Source organism: Heteronotia binoei, chromosome 1 (genome assembly GCF_032191835.1).
Source record: "Heteronotia binoei isolate CCM8104 ecotype False Entrance Well chromosome 1, APGP_CSIRO_Hbin_v1, whole genome shotgun sequence".
Classification (NCBI taxonomy): Eukaryota; Metazoa; Chordata; class Lepidosauria; order Squamata; family Gekkonidae; genus Heteronotia; species Heteronotia binoei.
This window is the reverse complement of record NC_083223.1, coordinates 132,657,618-132,682,001: the sequence shown is the minus strand read 5'-3', so window position 1 is coordinate 132,682,001 and position 24,384 is coordinate 132,657,618. Positions and strand designations below refer to the sequence as shown.

The window sequence follows — 24,384 nt, the reverse complement described above, 5'->3', positions numbered from 1 at the left end:
CTCCCAACACATTATTTTACTCCTCATTAATCCTTTCAGTGTACTGTTTTAGTGGGGAGACACACCAGCATGCCTCAGGTAATGTTTTTGTCTATATCTAAGTTAGCATTTATCCTTTTTCTATGTGCGTTTTCCTGGTACCAAACTACACACCCAAGATGTTGGATGTCCTGCTCTTCTCATTGGACCTGAGGCCTCTTCTGGGTAGGCATTATCACTCTGAAACCCCTTCTAAAAAATCCCTTTCACCCCTGAATTTCTGCAACTGGTGTATATGTTTCTCTGCGTGCATTTATTTTATTATGTATGTGTGCACTATTTTATTATTTTCTGCATGTGTACACTATTTTATTATCTTCTTTTAATAAAACAACTTTTCTTGGTTAAGAAAATCTGGTTAATTTTGAGGATTCTCTAGGGCACAATCTCCATAAACACTGGTAGCCAGATCCCTTTTGCACCCCCCCCCCCTCTTGCTAAGCTTGCTATTTTCCCTAATATAAAATCAAAAGGCAACATTTGGCAATAAAGCTGTTAGGGTTAACAGGGTAGGATGTAGCAGAGACATTTGTTATGGTACTTCGAAGGTATCCACAATGATCTGTTAGAAAAAAACCAAAAGCAACAGTAGGGGGGGAAGCTACTTGTACTAGGAGGAGGGAGGAAAGCAGGGGAAACTTTTCCTGAAGAATGCGAAGTTCAAAATCTTTGTGATGTTTTATTTGGATCCTAGAAAGACCCCCGTGACGCAGAGTGGTAAAGCTGCAGTGCTGCAGTCCGAACTCTCTGCTCACGACCTGAGTTTGATCCCGGCAGAAGCAGGGTTCAGGTAGCCGGCTCAAGGCTGACTCAGCCTTCCATCTTCTGAGGTCGGTAAAATGAGTACCCAGCTTGCTGGAGGGAAAGTGTAGATGACTGAGGAAGGCAATGGCAAACCACCCCGTAAAAGGCCTGCCGTGAAAACGTTGTGATGCGACTAGTGCTTGCACAGGGAACTACCTTTTAGAAAAAATAATGCCAGAAGGGAAAAGGGAAGTACTGACTTTTGTTTTATTTTCCTAGAAAACTATCACTCTTTTTAATAAGACCAAAGGTGTTACGAGAATATCCCTGTTTTTATCTATGAAATACATGGGCGATAGACATCAAAATGTTTTAGGTCATAATGTTATATTCAGTCCTAATTAAGCCAGAAAAGGCATGAGGCCATGCCTCCTCACCCAGTAGCCATGTCCACCACCTCCGCCTCAAAGGGCTCATTTATTTACCTGCCAGGCCAGGCCAACTTGTGCATTGCTACAGGACGAGGAGAGTCAGCTGGTGCACTCTCTGCTCTGCAGCAGAGAGCACATTCTGGTCAGCTCCCTTTCTTCTAGGACAGGTGACAGCCAGGACAGTGGGAGAGCAAGCTAAGTAAGTGGGTGAGGAGCAAGCGGATCAGGCAAGCAGGCCTCTGCACCACAGGTCACATGATCCCATCCAAGTACACTCCTTCTATTTGGGATGGTCGTCCTCTTCCACCAAGCGCACAGATTCTGGAGGTACGCACATGGAGCGGTGAGGGAGGCAGGGGACACCTGCCTAGCCAGCCAGATCAGCCGAATCAACTCTGATGGTCAATGGGGTGACAGATGTTGCAGCCAGATCACCCTCACATTCAGGTCAGACAATGCTTTTTCCAGCTGCCACTCTTTTTGATGCTACCTAAGTTCATGTGTACTCTAGGCAGCTCTGCCCAAGCCCAGTCTTGCTTGCCTGAGGGCCTCGCCCTCCTGGCTTGTGCCTGGAGGGCAAGGGAGCCAACCCATGAGGCTGCTGTGCCAGGCCAATCTGCTTTGCTAGACTCTGCTTGGGAATCCCTGGAGGCTGTCTGCCAAGGTGCTCTTGGCTAGCCAGGGAGCGTGAGGGTTGAGAGGGAACAGGGCACCGTGCTGAGGATAAGGGGAATGCACCCTCAGAAGGGACTTCTTCTTCAGTTGGTGAGTGGGACTCCTTTCGCACCAAGGAACCATCCCTGGGCAGGGAGAGAGGGGGGGTCTTGGTAGTTGGTGATTTGATCCTTAGGCAAGTAGACAGCTGGGTGGCAAAACCGCGTACTGACCGTATGGTGACTTGCCTGCCTGGTGCGAAGGTAGCGGACATTACGCGTGTAGTAGATAGGCTGATAGTGCTGGGGAGGAACCAGTGGTCGTGGTGCATGTTGGCACCAATGATGTGGGGAAATGCAGTCGTGAGGTCCTGCAGGAAAAATTTAGTCTGCTAGGCGGGAGACTTAAGGCCAGGACCTCCAAGGTTACCTTCTCAGAAGTGCTACCTGTTCCACGTGCAGGGCAGGAGAGACAGGCACAAATTAGAAGTCTCAATGTGTGGCTGAGACGATGGTGTAAGGAGGAAGGGTTTAAGTTTGTTAGGCACTGGGATGCTTTCTGGAACAAGCTGGAGCTGTACAAAAGAGACAGTCTCCACTTGTCCTCGGATGGAACCAGGCTGCTGGCGCTTAAAATCAAAAAGGTGGCAGAGCAGTTTTTAAACTAAATCTTGGGGGAAAGCCGACAGGAAATGAAATGTCTCTGGTTCGGAAGAGCTCATCTCAAAGAGATGAAGGGTTAGCTGTTACTTTTCTACCGGGTAATGGATCGGAGTTGTCCACTGTGATGGTGACAAACAGTATGGACTGTCTGCCAATGTCTTGAGGTGGCAGGAGGAAGGTTGCGGGCCTAGCTTGCCTGGGAAATTATAGATGTTTGTATGCAAATACTAGAAGTGTTCGAAGTAAAATTGGTGAATTGGAATGTTTAGTGTTGGGAGAAAACATAGACATTGTGGGAATTTCGGAAACTTGGTGGAATGAGGAGAATCAGTGGGACACGGTGATTCCTGGATATAAGTTATATCGGAAGGATAGGGAAGGAAGGGTTGGAGGTGGGGTGGCTTTGTATGTTAGAGAGAATATACAGTCCAGTAAGACTGAGGTCAGAGAATTAGATTCCCTTCTAGAAATGCTTTGGGTTGAAATAGAGGGCCCAAAAGGAAATTTAACTATGGGAGTTTGTTATCGCCCACCAAATCAAAAGATAGAGGACGATTATAATATGATGGAAGGCTTAAAGATAGCGGCTAAATGTAAAACTGTGTCGTAATAGGTGATTTTAACTACCCGCAGATTGATTGGGTCAATATGTGTTCTGGTCGAGAGAAAGAGATTAAGTTTCTTGATGCTCTCAATGACTGTGCTATGGAGCAGATAGTGTCTGAACCTACCAGGGGTGGGGTGATCCTGGATTTGGTCCTAAGTAATGCCCAAGACTTGGTGAGAGATGTAAAAGTGATGGCACTGCTTGGGATCAGTGACCATAACGTTATTGATTTCACCATTTGTATAAATAGGAAGTTGCCCCAAAAGACCGGCACAACCACATTTAACTTTAAAAAGGGGTAAATTCTCTGAGATTAGGAGGCATTTGAACAGGAAACTGAAAGGAAAGGTAAATACAGTTAAAACCCTTGGGGAAGCTTGGAGGCTATTTAAAACTACAATCCTAGAAGCTCAGATAAAATATATACCACAAGTTAGGAAAGGCACAAACAGGTATAAGAAAAGGCCTGCATGGTTAACAAACAAAGTAATGGAAGCTGTAAAAGGTAAGAAGGACTTCTTTAAGTGGTGGAAAACCAGTCCAAGTGAGATTAATAAAAGGGAACACAGCCTGTGGCAAATCAAATGCAAGACTGTGATCAGGTAGGCAAAAAGGGCCTATGAGGAGCATATTGCAAAAAACATAAAGACCAACAATAAAAATTTCTTAAAATATATTAGAAGCAGGAAACCAGCCAGGGAAACAGTGGGGCCCTTGGATGACCAAGGGGTCAAAGGATTACTGAAGGAGGATAGGGAAATGGCTGAGAAGCTGAATGCATTTTTTGCCTCCGTCTTCACTGTGGAAGATGAGAAGTGTTTGCCTGCTCCAGAACCGCTTATATTGGAAGGGGTGTTGAAAGACCTGAGTCAGATTGAGGTGACAAGAGAGGAAGTCCTACAACTGATAGATGAATTAAAACCTAATAAGTCACCAGGTCCGGATGGCATACATCCAAGAGTTCTGAAAGAACTCAAAGTTGAACTTGTGGATCTTCTGACAAAAATATGTAATCTTTCATTTAAATCTGCCTCCGTTCCTGAGGACTGGAAGGTAGAAAATGTCACCCCCATCTTTAAAAAGGGTTCCAGAGGAGATCCGGGAAATTACAGGCCAGTCAGTCTGACTTCAATACTGGGAAAGTTGGTAGAAACCATTATCAAGGACAGAATGAGTAGGCACATTGATGAACACAGGTTATTGAGGAAGACTCAGCATGGGTTCTGTAAGGGAAGATCTTCCCTCACTAACCTGTTACATTTCTTTGAGGGGGTGAACAAACATGTGGACAAAGGAGTCCCAATAGATGCTGTTTACCTTGACTTCCAGAAAGCTTTTGATAAAGTTCCTCATCAAAGGCTCCTTAGAGAGTCATGGAGTAAAAGGACAGGTCCTCTTGTGGATCAAAAACTGTCTGATTAATAGGAAGCAGAGAGTGAGTATAAATGGGCAGTCTTCACAGTGGAGGATGGTAAGCAGTGGGGTGCCGCAGGGCTCGGAACTGGGTCCCGTGCTCTTTAACTTGTTCATAAATGATTTAGAGTTGGGAGTGAGCAGTGAAGTGGCCAAGTTTGCAGATGCCACTAAATTGTTCAGGGTGGTGAGAACTAGAGAGGATTGTGAGGCACTCCAAAGGGATCTGTTGAGGCTGGGTGAGTGGGCGTCAAGATGAGGTTCAATGTGGCCAAGTGCAAAGTAATGCACATTGGGGCCAAGAATCCCAACTACAAATACAAGTTGACGGGGTGTGAATTGGCAAAGACTGACCAAGAGAGAGATCTTGGGGTCGTGGTAGATAACTCACTGAAAATGTCAAGACAGTGTGCGATTGCAATAAAAAAGGCCAACGCCATGCTGGTAATTATTAAGAAGGGAATTGATAACAAATCAGCCAGTATCATAATGCCCCTGTATAAATCGATGGTGCGGTCTCATTTGGAGTACTGTGTGCAATTCTGGTCGTCACACCTCAAAAAGGATATTATAGCATTGGAGAAAGTGCAGAAAAGGGCAACTAGAATGATTAAAGGGTTGGAACACTTTCCCTATGAAGAAAGGTTGAAATGCTTAGGGGTCTTTAGCTTGGAGAAACATTGCCTGCGGGTTTTCGTGATAGAGGTTTACAAGATAATGCATGGGATGGAGAAAGTAGAGAAAGAAGTACTTTTCTCCCTTTTTCACAATACAAGAACTCGTGGGCATTTGATGAAATTGCTGAGCAGCCAGGTTAAAACGGATAAAAGGAAGTACTTCTTCACCCAAAGGGTGATTAACATGTGGAATTCACTGCCACAGGAGGTGTCGGCGGCTACAAGCATAGCCAGCTTCAAGAGGGGATTGGATAAAAATATGGAACAGAGGTCCATCAGTGGCTATTAGCCACAGTGTGTGTGTGTGTGTGTGTGTGTGTGTGTATATATATATATATATATATATATATATATATATATATAATTTTTTTTCGTCACTGTGTGACACAGAGTGTTGGACTGGATGGACCATTGGCCTGATCCAACATGGCTTCTCTTATGTTCTTAGGAAGATGCTCTGCAGCCCCAAGTGGAGGTGAGGGGTGAAAGCAGCCCTCCTCCTCTGCCACTCTTCTGCCCCAGCTCCTTGCTCTCTTGCCCCAGTGCCCCAAAATTTCTGTCTATGCCCCTGAGCCAGAATAATACTCATTCACATACAGAAATGGCCTTCCCTCTAAAATCATCCATCATCTCCCATTACTTTCTGTTTCTGAGCTGAATAATGTGATGAAAGACTGGACAGAACACACAAAATAGAGGTGCCTCGCTCAGTCTCTGAGCACATCAAAATAGATGACCTGCTTGGAAATGAAGACCTGAGAGTCCAAAGCAAGCAAGAGAGATCTGACCCACTTTTGCCCCTTCTGCTTTGCCCCACAATGCCTCCCAGGTTGAAAATAAATGTCTGAAACAAGCAAGCAAGCAAAGCCTGCAGCTTAACAGTACTCTTCAGGAAAAAAAACACACTAAGGATTCAAAAGTGTCCACTGAAACCAAAGCCTGACATGCAAGAAAACAAAGTCTACATCCACTGGCTCAAGCTGGTTGCAGAGTAAACAGATGCAGCATATAGAAAGCAGTTTAATCAGGAAAGAGGAGAGGAACTGATGTATAACACTTGCCTCTAGTCAAGTCAGCTACTTGCTTCCTACTTTAATTTACACAGCCTCATTCATCTTGTAACACTTCCTAAATGTTATTACACTAGAAGTCTTAGCTTTTGGTAGCAAAGATAATCAATCCATTAAAAAAAATATACTCCTAACACTGAACACACACAAGCACAACAACATTTCAAAGGCCTTTCATTGGTGTTTGCACTGAGTCCTTCAAACTCAGTCTTCTGGAAAATTTCAATTTAGATTAGTACTTGGAGCACTTCACTGGAAGTTTAAAAACGCAGACGGATAGGGCCATAAATTCACTGCAGCTTCAGTGAGGCCACACTGGATCTCAGCCAGAACAATACAAAGAAGGAGGGACCATGTTAGAATCCCATCCCCAACCGTTCCAGACAAATCTCTGTGTTTCACAGAAACATGTCAACCTGCACGATTCAATGTTACATGCCTTATTTAAACCAGTACATAAATAGCATGTGGACATCTTTCAAGGATCTTTCAAGCAATGCATGCTAAGAGGTCTGTTTACCCTTCTGACTGGAAGTACAACTAGCCATAAATGGCTGTGGGTAGGGATAAAGAAAAATACCCTTGCCATTGCTAGCTATATTAGTAATGCTTGGCATACTGTAAATACATTCCCCTAATGGCAACCACATGCAATAAGAAATTCTCTTTTCAAAAGCATTATGCTAGTTCCCATTGTTGCTGAATACACATGCTGAAGAACCAATATGTCTACAGGCAAGACCTCCACTGACCACAATGTAAAGCACACTCCTACAATCTCTTTGTAGCTGCTACTCCTTATTATGGTCAATATTACCCACTTCATAGAAAGAACTGAAATTCTCAAAATTATTTGAAAATTCATGGACTGAAACAGATCATGGTAGAGGTAGAATTTAAGAATGATGATTTCAGCAGGTGAGGCCAACATTGTTTAATTGGACATCCACCACCTCAGCCAAAGGCCTGGTGGAACAGCTCCATTTTACACGGCCTGATCTGACACAGGAGCATGTTCCACCTGGTTGAGGCTAAATAGATATCATCCATTGGGACAACCAACAGATCTTTGTCAGCAGAGTACAACACTTTCTGGGGGACATATGGAGAGATGATCCCTCAGGTATGTCAGTTCCAGGTTGCACAAGGCTTTAAGGTCAATACCAGTACCTGAAGCAGATCCGGTACTCAATAAATTTCATTGAAAATTACTTTATTTCAGGCAGTAGCTGGTGATGTTTGCAGACTATCTGTACAGTGTTAGATCTGTGATGCCTTATTGCACATCAAGGTATGAATATGCATATTTGAATCACTGAAGAACACATTCCAATCATTTATGGGAAGTTGATCTGTGAGCAGCAAGTTTCTTGTTTATCCACATAATGTAAAATGCACTAAAGATTACTGTTTTTGAAATTATTTTGGGATTCTACTAAAATTCTTTAAACTACTTGACAAAGGGCACAGGAGAAGTGAAAATGGCTCTCTGAAAGCTGCAGATATATCCACATCAGTTACATAAGATTATTCAGCATAGATGGAACTCACCATGTTAAAAGAGCCCTGGTTGATGGTCCTCCTGTCATCAAACTAGAAAGGTGGTGGCGGGGACAATCAAGAGGTGGTGACAAGTGATAGAGGATAGTCCACCCCCACCTCTTAGAAGAGGGTTGGAGCTGCAAGGAATTCTTAATGAGAAGAGTGCCTTTCCCTCAGAAAAAATGCTTCCCCATGGTTTCTAATATGGCCTGTCAGATCTTAGGGTAGAAACTTTAAGGGTGTACAACTGCTTGTATTTTTTATATGTCACTATGAAATCACATAGTGACACATCAAACATTGATCATTTGGACTACAGGAGAGTATAACAGGTAATTAGGGAGCCAATTCACTGATCACTGATCGCCTACTTGAAATACAACACAAAAGGAAAAGGGGTTGCCTATCTTGGCCATCAATGCAAGCTGTCTTCTACCACTACAGCTGCATAGTTTTGGTACTTTCACTAAAGGAATTCATATAGGATTATAAGAATGGGTACATAACATAAACCAGGTAAAACAATAGCCACCAAAATGTAATGGGAAAATTGATTAATTTCAGTTGTTGACTCTTAGCAGCATTTCACTGTTGTAAACTCACAGATGTTAAAACAGAACATTCTTAAACTATGAGATAACCCTAGATATCATTTTGGAAATGTCAAACAAGACTTTAATAGACATATAAAAATAACATGTATTAAAGGGGTTTGCTGCCTCTTTTGATGCTGCAGTTCCAAGCATGCAACTAGAATATAAATAAATATTTTTCAAGTAAGTTAAGTGCATTCTTCATGTCAAAGGTATGTGTTTCATACAGATGCATGCATTTAACATACATATTTCCGTGCCCATTTGTGAAATAATAAATACATTATTTCATAACAATCACTAAAGAGTGTTTCTGCTGTTCTTTCAAGGTTATTCAAGCAGTTAGATTATAAAAAACATGCACAAAAGTGCACGGATATTGTATAGGCAGTGAACAAAACAGATTTCTCTTATTGAGATTGTGTCTGATGTTATTATATGCCCCAGCACTGCAATGTGTAGGGCAGTGTTAATATGCAACAATATTAGGGTCACACTGAATGGTCATTACATAGACTGTTGACGATGCCAGTTTTTGTACCCAAGAAACATAATCAGCATAAAGTACTAAAAACAAGGAAGGAACTAAAACAGCAATCACAAGTTTCTGACTTGATCACAATTCATCAGATTTTCTCTGATAAACAAATACTTGACAAAGGGCACAGGAGAGGTGAAAATGGCTCTCTGAAAACTGCAGATATATCCACATCAGTTACATAAGATTATTCAGCATGAATAGAACTCACCATGCAAAAAGTCATATGAACAATTCACAGCAGTCACTTCAGACATCCACATAACTGGAATCTCTTTGGGTTTGGCACTGCCCACAATCACCAAGTCAGCATCATGAAGCTAAGTGGAGAGGGGAAAATATACAATAAAAGACAAAAAATTTCCAAGTGAATGAACAACATACAACATTGATTTTTAATCTGCTTAATCCACTTGAATCAGAAAAAGGTCTGAATGAAGAAACTATACATATATTAAACAGAAATTGACTGTATAGTGGACATGTAATAACAAACCATAGTTTGATGTTTTAAGAATGATTGTTGGGAGTGAACTCCAGGATCATTCCCCCCCAACCACGTGCATGGCTCAGAAAGTAATCATTTCCACTGTTACGTCAAATCCTAGATTGAGGTTACGACTAGGCTAGAAACCATGGTTTGTTTTCTTTTCTATGAATCAGGCTTTCAGAATAGTCTGCTTTAAGATGTTGGATCCAGAGTTGCCTTCCCTCTTGATATAATTTAAAATGGGCAGTTAGAGAAAGCATCCTTGCTATGGACTTCGACTATTTTGTTCCCATGCTGTACACTTGAGGATGTACAAGTGGTAAAATGGTGAGAGAACAACAAACCATATGTGTAGCTATTTCTTTTATGGCCAAAACATGTGCTACCACTTTAATTAATCTGCTGAATGTTTACATCATTATAGTGGGAGAGAATATATGCACAGCAAATGCACCTTCTGCCGTGGCTCTTAGCTGTCTCTGAGGACCTTTAGAGGTCTCAGAATTCAGATTCAGGCACATATTCACCTCCTGCCCTGTCAGAGCCTTCTCTCTCTCTCGGGTGCTCAATCTGACTCTGCTCTTCCTCAACCTCTCTATCCTGGTTCCATTTTACCTTTCCTCTCTTCCTGAGATCTGCCCCCATTCTCATGTGATTTGCCCTGTGGCCTGCCCATTACTGTCTTCACCCCTCCTATCGATCCCTATTCATTGTCCCAACTCCCATAATGAAGATGGTGAGCCTTAGTTTGTAAAATGAAAAATCAAAAACATAAGAAAGCCTTCGTGGTGTAGTGGCAGACTAAGACCTCAAGTGATCCAGAGTGGCAGACTAAGACCTCAAGTGATCCACGTTTGAATTCCCACTTCTACCATGGAAGCTCACTGGGTGACCTTGGAACCATCACAGTCTCTCCGCCTGGCCACCTCACAGGGTTGTTGTTATGAGAAAATTGAGAGGAAAGTGAAATATAAATAAATGCAAATTCAAAAACAAGTGGCAGACATAAATACAGAATCCAAAAGAAAAACATGTCATCGAATCACAACGAACTCATCATGACCCCACCCATGGGATGTTCCAGGCAAGAGATGTTCAGAGGTGGTCTGACATTGCCTTCCTCAGCATTGCTCAGTCTTCCTTGGTGGTCTTTAACCATGGCTGACCCTGCTTACCTTCCAAACTCTGACAAGCTTGGGCTAAGCCAGGCTAACACCGTAAAATTAACCTAAGTGGGTCATAATAACTTGTATTGCAAGGTGACACCATGCCAGCAATAAAATTAATCATCTATTTGCATCCCACAGAGGATGTGCTCAAGATAAGACCTTAACACCATGGCTAAAAAAATCTATTTTTCATCCTTCTATCTTTTCATATTTTGTAAAATCCAGCCTGATAAAGATATTTGGTAAACTCAAAAGCTCTCACAATGTTTTGTGTCAATTTGGTTGGTCCTAATAAAAGGTATTACATGGATTTTGTCATCACTGTAAGCCACCATGGCCATTTATTTTAAATTGAAAGGCAGGATACAATACTCTACTAAATAAATTACAGGATTTCTCAAATTTAATCTTCACTCTACCTTATTTACACACATTTCCTTGCTCCATTTCTGTTACTACTACCATTGCATTACTTGAACCACGTGAAATGTCTTCTTGTTTTTGTTCCAGAACCTCTTGAGGTTTCAAACTATAAATTACCTGTTCCATCTCAGGACTAACTAACTTTCCTTCTTTAATCACTTGAGTTGTCTTATCTACCTCCAATATTTGATTAGCAACCTTCACTTTAATATCAAGAGGTTTTAAAGACAAGTCCAGAATCTCTTCCTTAGTTCCTATTATTTGTTCCTGTCGGTTATCCATTTTTGAATTCAACCCACCCCCCTGCTCTGCTAGATTCACCTGCATCTGATTCAATACTGTCCCAAAATAGATCTGCATGTTATCTTGTAATTCTTTGATCATGTCCTGAAATATTGTGGGCCCCATTGATTCTGGAGCACCCAGTGAGGCTGCTGACTTGACCAACATACTCATATTTTAAATATTATATTTTTAACCTAAAGACCAATGTCTTTATTTATACTAGTATTCAGGGAGGGGTATTTTCCTTGCTTATTCATCTTGATTGAAGTATAAGTAGTTTGGGAGATTACCTATATTCCTACACCTTTCTGCTAGTAATTTTTACCTATCTATTTTTCAGTTAGAATTGATTTTCAATACAATTGATTTTCAGTACATTAAATTATCAATACAATGATCACAAAATATTTCTTAATTATAACTATTAATTGCTGTTACTTATCATTTGTTATATTTACAATACTTTTTATACTTCCTGCCTACCTGAGGGACCGTCTCTCCCCATATGAGCCCCAGAGAGCGCTGAGGTCAGCTGGAAAAAACCAGCTGAATGTCCCTGGGCCAAGGGAGGCCAGATTGAAGGCCACCCGGGATCGGGCCTTCTCTGTCGCAGCTCCACTGCTGTGGAATCAGCTCCCAGAGGAGGTGCGGGCCCTACGATGCTTAGATCAATTCCGTAGGGCCTGTAAGACCCACCTTTTCAAGATAGCCTTCAACTAATGACAAACTCGGAAGTGCTGCTGAAAATGCTTTTAGTTACTGAATTCTACTGAAGACCTAATGTTTATAGCACCATATTGTTAATGTTAATTTTAATAATCTGTAATTGTTTTAACCATGATTGTATAAGTATAACTGATGTATAATGTATTTTATGTTGTGAGCCGCCCTGAGCCTGCCTCGGCGGGGAGGGCGGGATAGAAATAAAAAAATATTATTATTATTATTCCCCTTTCTCTGCGCAAATTCAAATCAAATTAAGGTCATTAATTAATTATTTCACTAAATAATACCAGAGTCTGCTATGCTGTTGTCCTCAGTTCTTCAACCTCTCCATCATCTCCTCCCTTCTCTCCTCTCATCTGCGCCGTCTCCACCTTTAAATCACCTTTAAACCACGATATTCCACTCAACCATTTATTGCTCCTAAGCCTGATATCTTCACCGAAGTATATAACATAAAGTTTGTATTTTATCTTGCTAAAGGAGTCATTTCTGTTATCTTTTTTGTTATTAGTATATCTTCATCGTCGCTTCTCCTCCTCCCCGGTATTTACGGCTTCTCCGCCCAAAGGCATCCGCACAGTCTGGGCTTCGGGGGTTGTAGGAGCTCAGAAGACAACAGAAAGTTCCCATTTTTCACTCCTCTTGCCCCCCCTGCCTTGAGAACCCCCCAACCAGGGTCCTACCAGGCCTTCCTACTCAAGGAGACCCCCAAAAACTGCACGGCCAGCCTGTTCCCTGCAAGAGTGATCGGGAATGCAACTGCTATCACTGTGCCCAAACCAGATATTTCTCATTTACACACATTTCCTTTCTGTGCTGCCCTCTCCCTGCTCTGCTCTGCATATGATGTTAATTTTATACCAATTTACCTGTCTTGGCTTATACTGAAGAGTATGAGGAACTGTAGGTTAGTGAAGGTGCTGCTGAGATTTCTAACAGTAGAATTCAAAGAAGTCCTAAAAGGGCCCCAGACAACAGGGAATGACTACTACCTGCTTTAAGTATGTGATGCAGATAAACTATTATCCTTTCTTAAACTTTATCCATGTGCTTTGTATTCTGGCAAGATTCCATAGAATAATGTCTATTTAGCACTGGCTGAAGAAGTTTTAAGAATCACTAGCATAGCGCACTATGTGACATCACATTTCTGGTGATTCCTAAAGTGCTGTGAAATCATTTCTGGTTTCTCTCAGAAGTAATATTACATCACACATGACACCAGCACCTCCCAAGCCCTCCCATCTCCCATTGGGTACTGACCACTGGTTGGCAACCCTAGGTGTGATCCTTGTAGAGCAACTGTTTTTGTTGCCCCCTTGCATGAGATATATTTATTTTATTTCTTTAAATTTATAGAATCATAGAGTTGGAAGGGACCTCCAGGATCATCTAGTCCAACCCCCTGCACAATGCAGGAAACCCACAAATACCTACCCCAAATTCACAGGATCTTCATCGCTGTCAGATGGCCATCTAGCCTATGTTTAAAAACCTCCAAGGAAGGAGAGCCCACCACCTCCAGAGGAAGCCTGTTACACTGAGGAATCACTCTAATGGTCAGGAAGTTCTTCCTAATGTTGAGCCGGAAACTATTCTGACTTAATTTTAACCCACTGGTTCTGGTCCTACCTTCCGGGGCCACAGAAAACAATTCCACACCATCCTCTATATGACAGCCCTTCAAGTACTTGAAGATGGTGATCATATCACCTCTCAGTCACCTTGGTGCTTGGGGGGCAAAGTGGAAGGGCTTCTAGCCTCACTTGTGAATCTCCTTTCTTTTTTGGCCACTGTATGACAGAGTGTTGGACTGGATGGGCCACTGGCCTGATCCAACATGGCTTCTCTTATGTTCCTCTCCAGGCTAAACATGCCCAGCTCCTTCAACCTTTCCTCATAGGACTTGGTCTCCAGACCCCTCACCATCTTCATCGCCCTCCTCTGGACCTGTTCCAGCTTGTCTATATCCTTCTTAAAATGTGGTGCCCAAAACTGAACACAATACTCCAGGTGAGGTCTTACTAGAGCAAAGTAAAGCAATACCATCACATCACGTGATCTGGACACTATACTTCTGTTGATACAGCCCAAAATTGCATTTGCCTTTTTAGCCACCGCATCACACTGTTGACTCATGTTCAGCGTATGATCCACTAAGACCCCTAGATCCTTTTCACACATACTACTGCTAAGACAAGTCTCTCCCATCCTATAACTATGCATGGGATTTTTCCTACCTAAATGCAGAACTTTACATTTATCCCTGTTAAAATTCATTTTATGGTTTTAGCCCAGTTTTCCAGCTTGTCAAGGTCATCCTGTTTCTGTCTTCTACTGTATTTGCAACCCCTCCCAATTTAGTATCATCCCATGAATGGGCTTAGCGCAGGTTACATCAGTATATTAAATCAATAAAAACACTTACAATAAATGAGATAATAAAACAGTTAAAACAATTTAAATTAACAAAATTCCAATCATGGGTTGGCATTGTGTTGGTTGTAATATTAATGCGCAATCTGGGAATAACTGGACCATAACCAAGCAATACAATTTTTAGTGGTATCCTAGCATCTGAGGTCACAATAGGGAGGCCAACTGGTAGATGTCTGTCACCTTGACCATAGACCTGGCAGAATAGCTCTATTTTTCAGGCCCTGTGGACCCATAACAAGTCCCGCAGAGCCATGATGTTCCACCAGGCCAGGGCAGAGAAAGCCTTGGCCCTGGTTGAGGCTAAACGAACCTCTCTTGGGCTGGGGACACTCAGCAGGTGATGGTTTGCAGAGCGCAAGGCTCTTTGCAGCACATATGAGGAGAGACGGTCCCTCAGATATTGCAGGCTGCATAGAGCTTTAAAGGTTATGACCAACACCTTGAAGTGAATCCAGTACTTGACTGGTAGCCAGTGCAACTGGCAGAGCATCAACTGGACATGCACCCACATGGGTATCGCAGTCAGCAGGTGTGATGTTGCATTTTGCACCAGCTGGATTTTCCAGATCAACCTCAAGGGCAAGCCCGCATAGAGCAAGTTGCAGTAAACCAGTCAGGAAGTGAACATTGCATGGGTCATTGAAGTCAAGTCCTGGGGTAGCAGCAGCCTGGGTATCAGCAGCCTGATCTACCGAAGATGATAAAAAGTAGACCTGGCAACTATAGAGACCTGGGGTGAAGAATCCAGGGTCACCCCCAGCCTCCTCACCTTCTGGGCTGGCACCAATGGCACCCCATCCAGGTTAGGGAGTTTGATTCCCAAATCAAGCTCCCTCAGCTCAGGTACAGGGCCTCTGTCTTAGAAGGATTTAGCTTCAACTGACTCTGTTGTAACCATCCAGCCACAGCCTCCAAAGTATTTATGTTCACTTAAAGAATAAACTCTAATCCTAACTGGGAGGGTTACTGGCAAACTAATGCAACGGCTACACTACTTCCTGACAGTGTTCCATGCAGATCCTTGAAAAGGATATATTTCAATAAAAGTTAATGTGCAACAAGAACCCTCTTTAGATAAACTGTTCATTATTTGACAGAAAGTAGAGGAAATCTGAAATGTCATTTATGCAAATCTCACTTTCAGATATTTGCCTTTTGGGGGGCGGGATGGTTATGTTTTAGAAACAGTATACAAAATGATCACAACATTTTTACTTAGAAGACCCTGAATGAGATACCCAGTAGACTAGTCTTACATCAAAAACTACGTTAGAGGTGGATGGAACAATTAAACAATCAAGTTCACCCCCTTGAAAACATTCCATACAGCTTCCAAATGGACAGGAAACCTGATGCAAAACAGATGTTTCAGGTAATTGCAGCCAAATGCTATAAGAAGATACAGAGAAGTGCTAACATGTACCCAAATGATAACTAGTTGCACATTGTAGAATTGGTTTCAAAAGTTATTAATGAACTCACACTGCAAAGAAAAAAATAAAAAAGCCACACAAAATCAACTATAGCTTAAGCAACAGCTCAGAGCAGATAGTGTTCTTCAAAGGCTCAAGGCTCTCACTGGTACTTTCCTTCTCCAGTCTGGGGAAGATTAATGCCAATAAATACTTTGAAACTTTAGCTAACAGCAGAATACCTCCAATGAGATTTAAACTGAAGTAAGCTTAAAAGAAACACCCACTCCCAAGATAAAAGTCTAATACTAAGAAAAGTAATGCGGGCACCTTAAGCCAAATATGCAATGATAACAGCACAGGGTAACTGTATATTTCACATAAGTGCACAGCCTTCCTACCTAGAGGGTTGCATAAATATTGCCTTCCCCTACAGTTGGAATCAATTTCTTAAAATGACATTGTAAAACCCCAAGATCAAATTTAGAATCCTTTGTTGATAAAGTTAAAATATGAATGGGTGTAATGAGAGCATGTTTTTGCTAAGACTGATGTAGGTAGATTTTAAGTTAATAAATATACAACAAGTTGAAAGTGTAAAGAATAAAGAATCATGTTCAGAAATAGAGATTTTTTAAAAAAATGGAAAATATAGTCATCTTAGGCAATGAACCTTCTTATTTAACTTTATTTGGACTTTGCAGATAGGACATGATTCCAATCTTTTCTAACCAGGAACACTCATTAGCCCTGTTCCCAAGTTTGAATGCAGTACAGATTTTCCTTTATATGTGCACTGAGTAATCCTCATGTTAGATTCAACATATGGACAGCCAAACATGTAATTGAAACCCCACACTTATTCAAGTGCTAGGCCCTGGTTTCATTTGTAAAGTAAACATGCATTAGTTTGTAAACATATGTATGTATATACATGTAGGCTGTACATGCATTCACTGTAACATGTGAACAGAGGCAGAGCTACTGAGTCTAAAGGCTGGATCCAGTGATCAGTCAGCAGATGCTCATAATGATCACTATCCTTTCTCACTTTCCTTCCTGGAGCACATTTCCAACCCCAGATAGTTGATTCCCAGAGTCACTTGATTCATATGGAGTAATAGCCTACTGCTGTCTACTGTCCCACATGGGTCCTGTGACCCCAGGAATCAATCTACCTGGGGAAGACTGCATTGACATTTCTCATATAACCCAGGTGGAATCCAACTAATATAACCCAGGTGGAAAAACTCTCAATCTACAGTATAAATCTACCTGGTTTTCTTATATCTGGAGGCCAGTATGACCGCAAGGTGCCGCCTCAGTTTTCCCCCCATTCATCACACCCCCAGTAGCAGTGAACAAGTAGTTTGGCCTTCGGGGGAAGTGTTGCAAGTGCTCAGTAAGGCTAAATACAAAAATAATTACCCTCCTGTTCTGGAGGGTAATGTGGTACAGCTACAGATGTGACAAAAAGTCTGGGATTTTTTCTGGGAATTCTGTATACTATGATGATTCCAAGTATGCAAAAATCTACAAAATCTGTAAATTACAAACAACCCTCCTTCCTCCATGGCCTGATGAACACCAAGTGCACATTATTCTATGTATGCACATTAAAGTTGTGAAAGAGAAAGAGGAGAAGGAAATGGAGAAACAGGCCTGCTAACATTCCTGAGAATCTGAAATAAATACAGGGGAAATATGGATTGAGGCAAATTTCCGCATTGTTTAACTTTCTCCCTTGGCAATTCCTTTCAAGCCACCAATGTGTAGCTTGGAACAGTAAAAATAAAACAGGACTTGAGCATTATAATTCATGTTCTGGATGGTTTGTTAGAATTAATAAGAGGTGTCATATTGTCTACAGTTGCACAAAATGGTCACTAAACTCAAAAGTAAAACAAAAGTACAATATGATAACATAATAGAAAATGATAAGTGCCACTTAGTTTTAACTTCAAGGAATTTGCATTTCTGTTCTGGATGACAGTGGAGCCTTTTCAAACTTTTGTCCATCACTTAAAGCACATTAAATGTTACAGTAACATCAGCAGCTGTAAAAACAAGCTCTTGCCAAAGGAGAAATGTCTTACAATCACAGCTGTTCCAGTCAGGGAAAACATACTCTGGCTTGGAGTTTCAAGTCCAAAAAAAAAAAAAAGATAACTTCCATATAAAACTTTTTGATTTGACTGCCACCTTCTGGGAACCTCTGTGAAACACTGGGAAAAGGTTAACTTCAGCTTGTACATGATACAATGTTGAGCAAGCCAATTAAGCTACTGTAATTTTCTTAGGTTCATGTACTATCTATATTATTGCTAGTCAAAAGCCACGGAAATTTCATGGGAAGGCAGAGGGCATTGCTGACTCCCACTATTCTCCCACCTTTCGAGAATTCTAAGCATGTTTGTATTTTAAGTAAAAAATAATATATTTAAGTGTGTTTCTCTGTATAAAGTTTATATCTCCACTATCTGGCGTTACATTTTATGACACACACAGCATGGCCCCACAAAGTCCCAATTATGTCATATCTGGCCCTTGTAACAAAAATAAAACATCAAGAAAAAGCACAAGAATCACAGCAGAAACTAAAAATATAAACCTAAAATATAAAATGCTCTGGGCTAAAGAAAACATGAAATGGCTAGGCATTGCAAGCTTCTCCCCCTGCTCTCACGTCTACTCAGATTGACAGTGGCTCTTCAGTGGGTTTTCAGGTTAGGGTACTCATTAGGCACCAGTTCTAAGATCTGCTCAGCAGAGACATGCTGGCTCAAAGCATGAACCCTTTATTTGCAAAGTCACATGACTCCAGCAAGCAACAGCTTCTAACTGTCCATATAAATGCTGAAAAGTGAAACTGAGCTCTATTCTATTAAAATACATTGCAGCACAGACAAAGCTGCAAAGAAAACACGGAATGGATTTTCCATTAAGGCCCCTGTGCCGATGGGAAGAGAGACTTTGATGGAAAGTCCATTCCACATTTTCTGTGCAGCTTTGTAAGCCCAGAATTGCTTCTTGCTTCAGCCTGCAAAGACAAGGAAGAAGGAACCAGGAACGCTGGCAGCCTCACAGCTTCAAAGGGTGAGGACAGGAGGGGGGAGAAAAGAGTCCCAGGGGCCTGATTAAAGCCCTAGGTCAGGGATGTCATTAGATATGAAGGCCGGATCTGACATAAATGTGACTTTGTTGGGCCGGGCCATGTGTGTCATAAAATGTAACGCCAAGTAGAGGAGATATAAATTTTATAAAGGACACAGACTAGCAGATACACTCAGCCTAATCCATCTCATTGGCTTGTTGTTATTCCTCATCTAAATAGTTCACATTGCTTTCCTACTGAAAAAGACTGGATCATGATGGCATGAATACAGTGAAAGTGGAAGGCAAACCAATTGCACCAAAGAGAGCCCTGGCATAATGAGCCCAACAAAACTCTCTCTCTCTCTCTTTCTCTGTGTGTGTGGCAAGGCAAAAAGCTCATACCTTGAATAAAACTTTGTTGGCCTTAAAGGTGCTTTGTATTTCTCCCTGCAATCGAAGGAACTGGACAAAGGAAGTTCTTGCTCTTTCCCTCCCTCTCCAGGGGACGAGGAGGGGGAGGAGCCTCAGCTTACAGAAGAAGGAGAGGCTTAGTTCAATAGCTTGACTGTGCAATTGAGGGACTCTGGCAAAGCAAGCTCTCCTTCATCCCCTTCCTCCCCAAGAGAGGAGCCTTAGCCAATGAAGAAAACAGAGGCTTTTTCTCTGCAGAAGGAAGCAAGAGAGAGGGAGAAGGAAGCAGACAACAGTGAGTTGCTCGCAAGCCTGATAGAAGCCCTCCGGGGGCTTGATTTGGCCCCTGGGCCACATGTTTGACATTCCATGCTAAGTGATTAGGTTCTCACCCGTGGCGGGCCAGACATTTGACACCCCTTGTATAGATGATGTAAACAAACAAATTCAGAATGAATGAATTTGCTTAGTACTAAAAATAAGAGGAAAACTAATATTTAATTAAGTACAGTATTTACCGTAGCCTGAAGTTGCTTCATTTTCCAAGGGCAGCTCATGGTCATGACTCCTTTTCTTTGAAGAAGGCTCTGCAAAGAGACTTCTAAGGGTCCTTCAACTCCCAAGAGTAACATCTTTTTCCCATCTAGGGAAGTATTTGCTGGATATTGGAAAATAACAATTGCTCAAGTTAGCTGCATTACCCTTAATGGAGAATACACAACTGAATCTTAGGCTTTAATCTAAGGATATGGGGTTTCTTTCCCCTTTCTGTGAAAATGTATGCAATCTGGAGAATGAAAATAGGAATACTTCATCAATTTTTCTGATGCTAAAGACAACCATGCAGTACAAAAAGAACTATGTGATCAACTCCTGCAGATTAACAGACAAAAATCTGTCTTTGTATATTTAGATAAGTAATGACAATCTTCAGTAGACATCTTACTAAATCAATCAAATAATAAATATTTTTCTTGCACACATTTATTATATCTAGTTATTGTAAGATCTAACCCCACACAAATTCAAATACATTCTATGTTTCTTGTCATACAGGGCTTTTTTTGAGCAGGAACACGGTTCCGGCTGGCTTGGTGTCAAGGGGTGTGGCCTAACAGGCAAATGAGTTCCTGCTGGGCTTTTTCTCCATATACTCTTTCACAACATTAAAAACCTCATGTCATTCTATCACAAATTGCCACCAGCTCTGCCTTTTAAGATCTCAATCCCATCAGTCAAAAACTGCAATGCTAAACAACATCTGTCTCCTCCTTGGTATGGGGAGTCATGGAGATGAATTCATCATCAGTGTATACTCCAGCACTGCCCCAGAGGTTCATCTGTATTGTAATACTTGAAGGACTGGAAGGGAGCAGAGCCAAGATCAAAAGAGGATCAGAGAATTGGAGTAATGACTTCAGTAGTGTTTAACTGCATCAGTGTTAACGCTACCTTAGAATGAGAAATATTTGATCAGGTTTAAGTATTGCTTTAAGACCCAATTGAAGAAGTACAGTATGAATTTTTAAAACTGCAAGAATTGTGTGGAGGACAAAGTACTCTCATTTGAAAAACCATAGATCTATATTGCAACTTGCTAATACCAGCTTTTTCCCTCACCACAAGAGTTCTTCCCCTGATGTTGCAGGAGGGATCCACCCCACTGATTCTAGGGAAAATGGACACAAACTGAAGGAACAGGAAAGAAGGGGTAAGACAGACTGATTCACTCTGCTCCTTCCCTTTATGTTCATTTAATTTCTTTATCACGTTTATTTTTACAACTTCCTTTGGAAGGCAGGTAACTTTACAGAAGAGAACGTGAAACAGGGAGACAGCTATTTAATCCAGGTCACTTTGCTGAGCCAGACATGAACATACCCAAGTACTGTTGCTGGGTATGGCAAAATAAAAATATCATACCTAGTTTTTCCAGAAGCTGAATCACTGCACTAGCAATGGGGGGAATGACACATTCATTCATATCTCCGTGCACTAATCTTCCCAAGTTAGCATCTGTTATTCTGTGATAGAAAAATAAGTATCCATATGTAAGAAAAATATTTAAGTATGCATATCTAAGTACATGTTAAAAAGTATATTTTTTTAAAATAGAAGACTTAGAAATGATAACAGAGGACCAGCAAGAATCCATTTGTATGCATTCATGAAACATGCAGACATCAAAAGCTATGTTTTGGAATAGCATTGTTGACTTGTACATTGTTTGAAACAGCCTGTCACTTCTGGAGGAAATTTTGCTCCTACCTTCCCACCTTTCTTTTACAATTGCTAAGCACACTCTTACTCTCCCATCTATTATGACATTGTCAAGAAAAGCCTCTTAGCCTCGGCTTTTCTTGATCCCTAAAGCCCTAAGTCAGGCTTTGTGGCCTATCTGTATTGGTAAGATTACCAACAGCAAGGGAGGGCCCCTTTAAGATCGTGGCTGGAAGGTAAATTGGCCTGGCTCTCCCACCTGCAAGATAAACCCAATTGCTGCTTAGGTCAATGTGGACTTAGGTCATTGGCTGTAGCTTTGACAGATGTCACAGTGTAATTGCTGTCATAGGTAATTACTACTGTCAGAGCAATTATGCTGAGTCATCCCCTAATGAGGTAACAGGACAACAACTCCTATTAGGCAGTCTGGAATGCCCATGAGGGCTGGGATCCTTTAATTACCTACCATCTGATGCACTAGGAAGGGGTGAGTAGGGAGGGTGTGGCAGAGGGCATGCTGCCCTTCTTGCCACTCTTCCCAGAACAAGCTTGGAAAGTCATTATGCTGTCCAGATGAGGACTGATGCCAATATCCACATTATAAAACTAGTCTGTCCAATGTTGTGTGTTTGGTTAGTCTTTTTTATGTTTAGCATTTTTTTATTTCCCTGCACTGCCTTAATTATGTACTTTTGACTTGCTTTTTCTAAATAAAAAGCCTTTATTTTTAGCACTGGTCTGTGTGTTTGCCCACTAGAACTATCCAGGGGATTCAGAGCTTTAGGCTCTTGGTCACAACACTGCCTGTGTATTTTTGGATGTGGCTGCAGGTTGCAGGTGGTCTATCCTGCAGGGCTGCAAGCTGTTAGTAATCCTGGTAAGGGTAGGGGGAGTTTCTCCTTTTTTCCCTCCTGAGGCCCCAGACCTATAAAAGGAGTGGCGACAGTCTACCGGGAAGGTTGTGTAGTTTTACAGCCTGAGGTTTGTTTTCCAAGGAAGACAGCTCTGGCCTCCCATGGTAGGGTGGCAGTGGGCTTGATTCCTTGATACACATAAAACAACATTCAATACCCATTTACGCTAATTGTAGCGCCATTAGTTGTCCTTGGATTGTTTGGTGGTCCCTGATAGTCACTTTACTGTCCACCTGCATCATGATCCTAGGCCTAGTGCAGACTAATGCTCCAGGGAAGCCTGTATTAGAGTAGCAACCAGGCTTACATTTCCCAGGATCCCTTTTGTCCTTCTGATTGGGTGGACAGAAGTTTAGGAGGGAAAATTTACCCAGTGGAGATCAGAGGAGTGGGATCTGAGATGAAAGAATAAAAAAGCTAGTTAGAGAGGAAAGTTATGATCTCTATGGAAAGGCTGAGCTGGAGAGAGGCTGCAGCAGGAAGGTTCCCTCATCCAAGGAGAGGTGAATCAGCTGGAATCAGAAGGAAGGGAATGTATACTAAGTTGTGTCAGGGCTTTTATTTTTTTTTTTGCACTACCTTTACTGTTGTTTTTTTAATTTTCACTGGTGCAGTAATAATTAAATCCGCTTGTTCTTGAGCACTTACAATAAACTTATTATTGTTATACTGGGTCCTCACAGCTTTTTGATCATGGATAGAAGGTGTTTGTTAAGAAGAAGGACACAGGGGTTGGGTGGGTGCTCTAGACCCTCCCAAACAGACCTGTACCAGAGTGATGCAATCAGCAGACACCCTCCCTGCTTGTGACAACCTGAAAAGTCACTTGATCGGGTAGGTTCCATACAAAGGAACAGGATAAGTCTGTTAAAAATTTATCAGACAGAAATAGAAAGTGCTTCTGGAGTTCCTAAACAACATGCTTTATTAATTCAATTATTATTAGCAGAGGCCGTATATAGGCAAACTTCTACAATCAAATTATTCTCAGAAACTAGGATAATGACACTATGGCTGCAAATCAAAAACAAAAGAAAGTGGGTCTTAGATAACAGTGTTCCCTTCTTAAGGCAACCATTTTGAAATCCAAATACATTTTCATACATGTTTCCCAATCTTTTTTACCCATGTCCAGGTTAACAGCTGGAGTGTCACTGAGCACAGAATGATCTGTCTAGGAACTAGCCCTTTTGTTTAAAAGGCCCTACCAGACTTCTAATATGACCCAGAAGCAGCAACAGAGGAAGCATGAGTTTCTAGGGAAAATGCATATATTCCTTGTGGGGGAGGTGTATGTAATTTCCTGCTTTAGATATGAACTAGAAGCATGGGGATAAGAAGCATGTGCTGATCATACTTGCTCCATTGCCATTAGGGAAGACCTTCAAGTCAGCCTTGTTGCCACAGCACTAACTATTAGGGATGGGCACAAACACATTTTTGCGGTTAAGGGATGAATCATGAACTAAACCATGAACCCATACCAACTGGGAGGCTGGTTGCAAACTGACCCAATTAATATCTATTTGTGAGCCATTTAAAGTTTAAACTCCTCAATTCTGCTCTCTGCGGCTTTTTGCATGGAGCAGAAAGTAGGGTACTTAAAAGAAAGCTCCTTTAAATAGCTGATCCATGCAGAGCAAACTGTTCTGTGTGGCTCAGCTGGTTCAATAGGCTTTCTTTGGCAGCCAGCTGCAGGGAGTAGAAAGCAGGGGTTTCCATACAGTTCTGCACAGACCAGTAGTTTAAAGGAACAGTTTCCTCCATGTGGATCAGCTGTTTAAAGGGGCTTTCTTGGGTTGCCACTAGCACTGCCCAAGAAAGAA

General features: G+C 41.7%; 1 protein-coding gene across 2 annotated transcripts in view; it reads right to left on the bottom strand.

Annotated features, from left to right (window-relative positions):
* Window positions 1-24,384, bottom strand: part of MTHFD1L (methylenetetrahydrofolate dehydrogenase (NADP+ dependent) 1 like) — a 269,374-nt gene that overhangs the window by 234,029 nt on the left and 10,961 nt on the right. For both annotated transcript variants that reach the window (XM_060240830.1, XM_060240823.1), the window contains exons 6-8: window positions 21,345-21,445; window positions 19,940-20,079; window positions 9,182-9,290 (exon numbers count right to left, since the gene is read on the bottom strand). In XM_060240830.1, the coding sequence (XP_060096813.1) occupies window positions 9,182-9,290; window positions 19,940-20,079; window positions 21,345-21,445 (350 nt within the window). The remainder of the gene's footprint in view (window positions 1-9,181; window positions 9,291-19,939; window positions 20,080-21,344; window positions 21,446-24,384) is intronic.